General features: G+C 54.5%; 1 protein-coding gene across 1 annotated transcript; it reads left to right on the top strand.

Annotated features, from left to right (window-relative positions):
- Window positions 1–7208: 7208 nt before the first annotated feature.
- LOC119337514 lies at window positions 7209–8607 on the top strand. Its single transcript, XM_037609682.1, has 2 exons — window positions 7209–7879; window positions 7979–8607. The coding sequence occupies exons 1-2, from the start codon at window positions 7296–7298 to the stop codon at window positions 8085–8087; spliced, it is 693 nt and encodes a 230-aa protein (XP_037465579.1). The 5' UTR covers window positions 7209–7295; the 3' UTR covers window positions 8088–8607.
- The last annotated feature ends 1775 nt before the right edge of the window (window positions 8608–10382 follow it).

Below are 10382 nucleotides of genomic sequence, written 5' to 3'. Positions count from 1 at the left end.
TAGCATGAAACATACGAATCCAAATCAGCCCCTTACGAAGCAACGCATAAACTAGGGTTTAAGCTTCTGTCACTCTAGCAAGCCATCATTCACTTATTACTTCCCAATGCCTTCCCCTATGCCCAAAGAATTGTGAAGTGTCATGTAGTCAACGTTCACATAACACCACTAGAGGAGAGACAACATACGTCTCATCAAAATATCGAACGAATACCAAATTCACATGATTACTTATAACAAGACTTCTCCCATGTCCTCAGGAACAAAGGTAACTACTCACAAAGCATATTCATGTTAAAATCAGAGGAATATTAATTAACATTAAGAATCTGAACATATGATCTTCCACCGAATAAACCAACTAGCATCAACTACAAGGAGTAATCAACAGTACTATTAACCCACATGTACCAATCTAAGGTTTTGAGATAGAGATTGGATACAAGATATGAACTAGGGTTTGAGAGGAGATGGTGCTAGTGAAGATGTTGATGTAGATTGACCCCCTCTTGATGAGAGGATCATTGGTGATGACGATGGCTTTGATTTCCCCCTCCCGGAGGGAAGTTTCCCCGGCAAAACAGCTCCGTCGGAGCCCTAGATTGGTTATGCCTAGGTTCCGCCTCGAGATAGCGGCGCTTTGTCCCGAAAGATTCCTTTTGATTTTTTCCAGGTCAAAACACACCATATAGCAAAAGATGGGGATCGGGGGCCTGCCAGGTGGCCCACAAGGCAGGGGGCGCGTCCAGGGGTACGGTGCACCCTCCACCCTTGTGGATGGTAGGTGGCCCCCCTATGGTGCTTTCTTCGCCCAATATTTTTTATTAATTCCAAAATAACTCTATGTGAAGTTTTAGGACTTTTGGAGTTGTGCAAAATAGGTCTCTAATATTTGCTCATTTTCTAGTCCAGAATTCCAGCTGTCGGCATTCTCCCTCTTCATGTAAACCTTGTAGAATAAGAGAGAAAAGGCATAAGTATTGTGCTAGAATGTGTAATAACATCCCAAAATGCAATAAATATTGATAAAAAAGCATGATGCAAAATGGATGTATCACACATCACTATGAATTAACTCGAATGGTACGATGCAACATGAGAAGAAGCCCTAAAGGGAAGACGAACATGTTTGTCGAGGCGACAAGCATGACAAGTGTGATCGTCGACCTTATTACAAGTGAACGAAAAACTCCGAAGTATATGACGAGGGTGGCAGGGTTGCGATGACCCAAGCGGGCGTGCCAAAGGTCCGCACCAGTGGCAAGAGCAACTGGAGCGACAGAGGTGGTGGAGGCAGTGGAGTGGACCGGGTAGAGCTCGTTGGGGCTGTCACACCGGTGAATCACCATCCCAGTACGAGCGTCCATGACAAAAAACCACAATCGTCAAATTCAATGGTAATGGGATTTTCACGAGTAAAGGAACGAAAAGAAATAAGATTTTTAATAAGATCAGGTGAGACTAATATGTTAGACAATGATAATGGTGTAGATGATGAAGGAAAAGATGCATGGCCTATGTGAGTGATTGGAAGAGAGGAACCATCTGCGAAGGTGATACGACTAGATGTGTGGATGGGGTAGGATGTGTGGAGGTTACCGGGGTGGGAGGACATGTGAGTTGTAGCTCTGGTGTCCATGTACCAGTCACCGCCACCATTGTAGTTTGCCGGAGTGGGAGCAGAATGAAGAGCCACAAGCAAGGCCGGGTCCAAGGGCGCTGGTGGAAGCGCGGGTGCCGGGTACGGCGGCTATAGCTGGGGCGCTAGGGGCGGCGGCGGCTGACCGTAGGAAAATGCCCCTTAAGGCGCCGCGTGAAGCGCCTGGTGGGAGGTAGGTCGCGGGCCGAGCATGCCGGGAATGTGCGGATGTGGAACCGGCATAGAGTAGGCATGCACAACTCTGGTCCACGGGTTGTGCCCCGCATACCAAGGCACCGGCTGGTGCTGCTGCGGTGGACGCGGCACTCCTCCCTGAGCGCCGGACTGCGGCTACTTACGGCTACAGCGACTGCTGCGGCGGTGGTCGGGGGCACCTGGATCCGACGGTGGCGGCTGGGTGTAGAAACCCAGCGGTGGGTGGGAGGCCTACGCGGGCCGCAACTAGGAAGGAGCCGGGACGGGCAGCGCCTGGCCGCTGCGAGTGCCGGTGGTGAGGGCGGTATGGGTCGCCTGTGTCATCATCATCTTCATTCGGCGCTCCTCCAATTTCAGGTATGCCACAACCTTAGGGAAGGTCGGCTCCGGAATAAGAGTGTGGTTGGATGCCGCATTCCCGAAGTCCTCGTTAAGGCCATCGGTGAGGGTGCTGATAAGGAACTCGTCGGAGATCATCTCGCCGAGATCATGGAACTCATCGGCAAGCTTTTTGAGGCGCATGCAAAAATCGTCAATGGACAAGTCAAGTTGTTGGCACCCACAGAACTCGCCGTGAAGAGACCAGTGAGCTTGGTCCAGACAGCGTGAGCATCATCCTCGTCGCACACCACCGTGTGGAAGAGGTCCTTGGAGATGGCGAGGTAGAACGAGCGAATGATGGTGGCGTCAAGGATCATCCACTCCTCGTCGTTCACCATAAGGCGAAAGTCTACGGAGCCATCGATGTGACCGTGGAGCTGGTACTCATGAAACACCAAGGAGAAGTATGTCTTCCAAGCATAGTAGGTGGCGGTGGAGTGATCGAGGACCTCCAGGACGCATTCATAGATGTTGAGATCACAAATGAGGGTGAAGTCCGGGCCAATGAAGGACTGCGGGGAGTTTATGGAGGACTGCGGGGATTTTATGGCGGTGGGGTGGCGATCGGGTGGAAGAAGGAGCGGTCGGGAGGGAGGGCGGCGGCGGCTGCTAGGGGATGCAGCGGCGGCAGTGGTGTGTGGCGGCGACAGAAAGGAGCAGCGGTGGTATGAAGGAAGATGGCGGCGACAACAAGGAGGGTGTTGTGGCTAGAGGAGAGGCAGCGGCGGCGCAAGGACGCAGCGCGGGCGGCAGCGGCCTAGGGCGGAAGCGTAGGGTTAGGATCGTGGGGAAATTGATACCATGTAGAAGACTAGGGTTCGGCTGTGCAATGCTCGATGTATTGATCGGTGCACAAGGCGCGTGTATATGATGTACAAGGCGGGCTACAATCTCAACTTTTTTTGCGGGCTAGCTACAATCTCAACTATATAAAGAACTAGAAGGTGGGCATACGACACAATAATACATGCACAAATATATTCAACAATAATACTCCATCTGTTTTTATTTACTCCGCATATTAGAGTTGACTGAAGTCAAACTTCCTATAGTTTGACCAAGTTTATAGAAAAAGACTATAAATACTCAGCATAACAAATCTATATGATGTGAAAGTACATTCAATAATGAATCTAAATGTATTGATTTGTTAGTGGATATGTTAATATTTTTGTCTATAAACTTTGTCAAAATTTACAAAGTTTGACTTTACCGAAAAAGGGTTATCCCCGCTTTGTATTCCAAAGCAACCAACACCGATTACATAGATCGCTGGGGCGAGCAGCACAACAAGCCCAAAAGAAAAAGAAAAAGAAACAAATGCCAACAACCGCAGCTCAACAAAGCACGGATGGCCCGCCACCGCTGCACCCACCAGAAACAAACCACGATAGCCCGAGGCTTCGATCCGCCGCGTGCCAAGCAGCACCCCCAAGAAGGACTGCGACACCGACGACGCTGCTGCCCGGACGGGTCCTAGGGTTTCCCCCGGCACGCGGAAGGAGTTGGGGGATGGATAACAACGACACCCTCCAGGAAGGAATGGTGGCACCCGTATGCGTCACCGCATCGGAGCCGAAGACTGGCAAGGATTTTTCCCACACTCCAAACTCCACCACCCGACCGAACCGGAGCCGACCAGCCAAACCTCCGCCCACCACCTTGCGCCATCTCAGTTGCGCCACCACCCACACCGCCTCACTGTGAACACCACCACGAGGCCAGGAGACCTGAAGAGAAACGCCAAACGAGGAAGCAGTGGCACCGATACCAAGCAGGAGGGACCCACCTCCCCCGCCAACGTGCGGGAGGCCCGAGCCCCCGGCCCCGTCGCAGTCGTCGTCCGGACGCGGCAGCAGGGCACACCAGGCCACCCCTGGCCCGGCCGGGCCCAAACGGGCCCGCAAAGCCCCGCCGGCCACGCTGCAGCAATTCGGTATCCGCGTCGCCGGCCCGCCGCCGCTCGTCACCACGCCCCGGCCTCCTGGAGGTCGCGCCACAGGCTCACCCCGCCGCCAGCCCGCCCGGGCCCAGATGGGCCCCAAAGGGCCCAAATCTGGGCCGAGCGGGCGCCGCCAGGACGCGCCGCCGCGCTACCCCGCCGCCAACGACGGCGCTGCCGTCCAGCCATCCGCTCGCGTAGCGCGAGGACCCCGCCGCCATGCTGGACCGCCACCGCCTAGGGACACCCCCCAGCCCGCTCCTTCCCGCGCCAAAGGAAGTCGGGAGGGGAAAAGCGAGGGGGCCGCCGCCGCCAGCATCGCCCAGGCCAGGCCCGGCGGCGAGCGCCGACGACGACGGCGGGGAGGGAAGGAGGAGGGAGGGGCGCTGGAGAAGAAGACCGGGGCGTGGTCGGTTGCCCGCGGGGGCGACGCGGTCGCGAGAGCCTGAGGGGAAGTTTGACTTTGACCAAAACTAATACTTTTTTTTTGCGGGACAAAGCTAATACTCGAAGTAAATAAAAACGAAGGGAGTACAAGATGCAGTATATAAACAGTAAAACAAGCAAATACAAAAACGAATAGAGCATGGACAATTCGCTAGAAAGAAGGGCGTCTGCATAAACTAGCTCGACCCGTATCCCAACCCTTGATCCGCTGCTAGTATTTCACATGATTACATGGGTTGCATGGCCAGCTGTTATGTTGGACTCTCGTGCCATCCATGCATGGGTCATTTCTCACCGTGCAGCCGGGTCGGAAACGGATAGCGACTCAAGCTCACACTTGGACGTATGCGCGCCGCAATCGCAGGCATTCTGGGCCGTCGATCTTTGTTTCCTCTCAGGCCAACTCCACAGCACGATCTCAAACGGACGTCCGGATTGACGGGATGTTGTCCCTTTGGAGCGTCATGGGTACGCCCTTGTCCGGCTGTGTCCATTGGGTCGTGCGTGCGCCCACCGCGCGGCCGCACCCCAAATCACGTCCGTGCTCAGAAAAACAATAAAAAATAAGAAAACATAAAAAAATGACTAAAAAGTAAATAAACGCAGTTTAATAAAAAGATAAAACTTAGTTAGGAGGTCCATAGCCACAAAACGGCCCAGTTTCGTCACATTAATAATTAAACATAAAAAGAAAAAAAAACAGTCGCCGCCGGCGTGCTCCTGCCCGTGCCCATCGTTGCCGTCGCCGTGGCGCTCTTCACTGGCCGCCGGTGTCGTCGTCGTCGCTGACGAGGTCGACGTAGGCCGGCGGCGTCCACAGGTGGGCCGGCGGTGCGTGCGGTGCCTGGTAGACGGGGGCGGGCTGGACGGCGGGAGGTGCCTGCAACACATCCTCCCGTGGCGATCCCTCCCGCTCCGGTGGCTGCGGCGGAGTGGCGCGCCAGTCCACGCCCAGGCTGGCGGCCATCTCCTGAGCAGTGCAGGACCAGGCCCACCCCGCGCCCACCAGCTGCTGGAAGGCGTCCGCCGGCTCCTCCTCCATGGCGTCCTCCCTCCTCTCCTCCGTCAAGGCCGCCATCTGCAGCTCCGGGAAGGCCACGTCGCCGGCGGCAGACAGTGCCATGGCCTCCTCCAAGCCATCCCATTGTCGCTCGTCGTGCGTGCGCATGGAGTCCTCCATGACACGCTACACGAGACGGGCTTCCTCCTCCGTCGTCATGCGAGGAGGTGGTGGTGGCGATGGAGACGGCGACGGCATGGGCGTGAGGCCGCGCACCACCCTACGCCCGCGCTCCTGGGGAGCGGCCGCTCGGCCCTCTGGGCGTGGCCCCGTCAACGTGCCGGCGAAATAGGACGCCCGCCGCGCGTCGTGCTCATCGCAGAACCAGGTGTCCCACAATGGCGAGTCGGGGGCGTACCTGGGGTCGTAGTAGAGGTCGTCCGGGAGGAGGCGGCGGCGGCGCTCGATCTCCTAGCGGCGCGCACGGCCGGTCACCGGGACCAGCGGGATCGGCACGCGGTCGGCCGACAAATGCCAGTTGTTGAGGAGGTGGGCGTCGCTCCAGGGGATCGGCGTCCTCGTCTCCCAATAACGGCGGCACACCTCAGCGCGGATGTAGTGCCGGTCGCACTCGCCGGCGGACGCGGGGGCGATGGAGAACGCGGGCGGCGAGGGGGCCCGGCGTGGTGGCGATGGCGAGGCCGGCTCCTCCTTCTTCACCGAGCCGCGGCGACGCCCCGACGAGGAGCTAGCCTCGCGGTCGTGCGCGCCTTTGCGGCCGTAGTTCCAGAGCCCCATGGCTGCGGGGCGGCCGGCCGGCGAGTTCTTGGCTAGGGTTTGGGGCCTGGGGCTGTCGGGTTTCGAGGAGGCCGCGGGGTGGCGTGGGGCAGTGTGGACGACAACCGGTCCACGCTTCCCACTTAAAGAAGGACGACGATCCTTCCATGTGTGGATGACAGGTGGGGCCGCCCGCCCGTGCGCATTGATGTGGGCGGGAGGAAGGTAGGTGGCCGCCTGCCACGCGGCCCCGACGCGGACGAGGGCACGTCCGTTTGGTGTCCGCCACGATCCAAACCCGGTGCAAGTTTGCGCTCGAAATGGGTCGGCCCGGACACAAAACGGACAGGATGGGTCCGGACCGTCGCGCGCTGGGCCGCCTTCTTTGTTCCTTTTACCCAAATGAATTGGGACGGATAGAATAGGGTCGCGCGGTGGAGTTGGGCTCGTAATCTGAGACGGGGACATCGCGCCGTGTGTGCGAGCGTGGCTGTGAAACCGAAACCAGTAGCCATCCTCAAAAAAAGAAACCAGCAGCCCGGCCGATCCAAGGCACGGCACGGCACGGCATGCAGTGCACACGCATGCACCGATCGACCCCCCATTCGCCACCGGAAAACCAGCAGCGTCCGGCGCGGGTTGCCCCCACACGAGCGCGCACACGCGCCCGCCCACCCGCGCGCGCGGCCGTCCCCAACACGTGTCCTCCGACCTTCACGTGCTCCTCTCTTCCTTCGCGCGCGTACTCCAGTGAGTGACGCCGTCAATCTCGCCGTCGCACGCCCGCCCACGCGCGCGCGCCACCGGCCCACTCTCCCCTTCCTCTTCTACCGCGACCTCGCTATAAAAACGGAGCCACCAGCTCGCGAGTCCAGCCAGCCAGGCACCGCACAATGGAAGCCACCTCGTCCCTCACGCGCTCCCTCTCCCTCGTCCCCCGCCCCCGCCGCTCTTCCCGCGCCGCGAAGTCCCCGCACATGCCCACCCTCTCCCCGGCGCCGCGCGTCCTCCCGCTCCGCCGCGCCAGGTCGGACGCCGACCTCCTCGGATCCGTCCCCGCCGCGGCGCCAGGCTCCGCCGGCTCCGTCCTCCTCCGCTCGCCCCGCCCAGGCACCCTCGGGGAGAGAGACGACGCGCCGATGGAAGACTGCTTCGACGGCTCGGGCGCCGGCAAGGGCAACAACAGCTCCGGCCGCGGCGGGGGCAGCGGAGGCGCCGGCGGCAACGGCCAGAGCGCCGGCATGGGGGAGCACTACCGCAGGGTGCTGAGGCTGGAGCCGGACAACCCGCTGCTGCTGCGCAACTACGGCAAGTACCTGCACGAGGTGGAGCGCGACCTGGCGGGCGCCGAGGAGTACTACGGCCGCGCCCTGCTCGCCTGCCCCGGCGACGCCGACCTGCTCAGCCTCTACGGCCGCGTCCTCTGGGAGGCCAACCAGGACAAGGAGCGCGCCGTCCAGGCCGCGCCAGACGACTGGTACGCGCGCGCCCCCGTATCGTTCGCGACTATTTTGTTACTCGTACTTGACTGTGTAGTCGATCGAATCACTTGCTAACTAGTGATGTTTACTTGCAGCTATGTGCTGGGATCGTACGCGAGCTTCCTGTGGGACGCCGAGGACGAGGACGAGGAAGAAGCGAGCACGGCGGCGGCCAGCTCTCCGGCGTTGGTGCCGGCCTGCTGACCCTGGCCGTTGATCTGGAGTGGCGAGGCGGTGGCGGTCTACTGTACAATACTGCAACGCACTGTACTGTGCGTAGCAGAGCAGGGATGGCAGCTGGTCGGTGACATCCTCGGCCGTGTGAATTCTGAATTGGCAGGCTGATCAATCCAGGGATAGATCAACGCTGCATGTCATTGCCCGCCACAAGTTGAGGAAGGAGATGACAGATTTGAATGGATCCGGCCGGGTCACCTGAGGCGTCAATCAATAATACTCCTACCTACTACTGCTCTGCTCTACTGAAGTTCTTTGTTGCTACTCTATCGACAATCGTCTGCTGATACTTACTAATTAACCTTTCTTGTACTAATCGCTACTAGATGTTACAGTACCTATAGAGCGAGCTTGCTATCCGCTGTACTACTCGGCTGATGCTGCTGAGCTTAATTCTATTTCCTTGATGTGTAATTACATGCTGGTCGGGATAACCTTTGCTTCGATCAGGCTGTTTTCATCCAATAATTAAGCTATGTTTATAATATATATCTGTCAATCTGTGCAATATCTTCAAACAAAATAGAGTATAATGCCTGTTGGGTGGAGCCATTTGCACAGCCTGCGATGGCAGTGGCATTATATGCGTGGTCTGCAATTTGGCAAGAAGAAATAGAAGCGAGCTGTCAAGCATGCATGTTAGGCTGGTCGGAGGAACTTAGACTAGCCACAATGGAAGTAACTTCGGTAGTAACATCGAGTCCAACTCAGCAAATTTGCTTATGTGGCAATGAGTTAATGAAGAGAGATGTAGTACTAGTAACTTAGCTAGTTACTGTAACATCACATGTCCCAATGCAATATGAGTCTATAATCTAATAAATGAAGTTTCGTATGTTACCACACTTATGTTACTACCCACTATGAAAATAGTAACATAGTCTAGGGATATGTGTATGTTACTAGTGTATGTTACTACCCATTGTGGTTAGTCTTAGGAGTAACATCACACACTCCAATACAACTTTGTTTATGTGGCACGTATTTAATGAAGAGAGAGGTGCTTGTGGTAACTAATAAATACATCGGTTTGCATGACACTATATAGATGTTCCTACCCACTATGGAGGTAGTAACATAGTCTATGGAAGTGTGTAAGTTACTAGCTTATGTTCTTGCCCATTGTGACCAGCCTTAGTAGTACAAGAAAGTCGCGACGAACAAATACTCTATTGTTAGGCTTGTCGTAATGGTAGTAGGCTGGTCATAGTGGGAGTAACTTAGCAAGTAACATAACACATCACAAGAAAAAAAATTATATGGCATGTAGTTAATGAGGAGAGAGAGGTTTAGAGTAACATAATATGTTACTGTAACATAACACATCTCAAGATAAAATGAGTCTGCATCTTAATAAATGATGACTTGCATGATATCACATACTCCCTCCGTTCCTAAATATTTGTCTTTCTAGACATTCAAATGGACTACAACATACGGATGTATGTAGACATATTTTAGAATGTAGATTAACTCATTTTACTTCGTATGTAGTCACTTGTTGAAATCTCTAGAAAGACAAATATTTAGGAACGGAGGGAGTATATGTTACTCCTCACTATGAAGCTAGTAACATGGATTAGTAACATATGCATGTTAATAGTCTATGTTACTCCCCACTATGACTGGCCGTATCATAGCTAGTATCATGCATGCCAACTAGGCAATTTTGATGAGGTGTCATAGCATTAAATGAAGAAAGAGAGGGTGGAGTATCATATCATGATACCGTATCATAATAAATGCTATGCTACTTTGTGTCATGCATGGCAATAAATAGAGTACTACATGATATTAAAATATAATAATATGCATTAGAGAGCTAGTATCATACACTAGTATGCATATGATACTAGTGTATGATACTCCCATTACAACCAGCCTTAACTAAGTTTGGGCGTGTGTGCGGTTATTCAGCGGAATTCCTTTTTGGGGAATAGTTCGGCATGATTTCCATTGAAAATTTTATTATTATTATTATTAGTGGAACAAGGGCCACCCCCTCGGATTTTCATTAGAGAAAACCATATGGTCTGTTGATTTCAATTTTTATAAAAACTGATGAATCTTATATTTTCTTCTATATCTGAGTCTTCATCATATCCTCTATAACACTATGCTTCCTAGTTTTAAAAAGCCCACATTCAATTGAGGTCTTCAATTGAGATTGTGTCATCCGATTTTGACCGAGTCAATAGCTTCTCAAAGCTCTCATTATACTCCCTTCATTTTTATTTACTCTGCATATTAGAAACAATATAA

The sequence above is a fragment of the Triticum dicoccoides genome, chromosome 1B (assembly GCF_002162155.2).
Source record: "Triticum dicoccoides isolate Atlit2015 ecotype Zavitan chromosome 1B, WEW_v2.0, whole genome shotgun sequence".
In the NCBI taxonomy this organism is placed as follows: Eukaryota; Viridiplantae; Streptophyta; class Magnoliopsida; order Poales; family Poaceae; genus Triticum; species Triticum dicoccoides.
The sequence above is the reverse complement of the archived record's forward strand: the minus strand, read 5'-3'. Positions and strand labels throughout refer to the sequence as shown.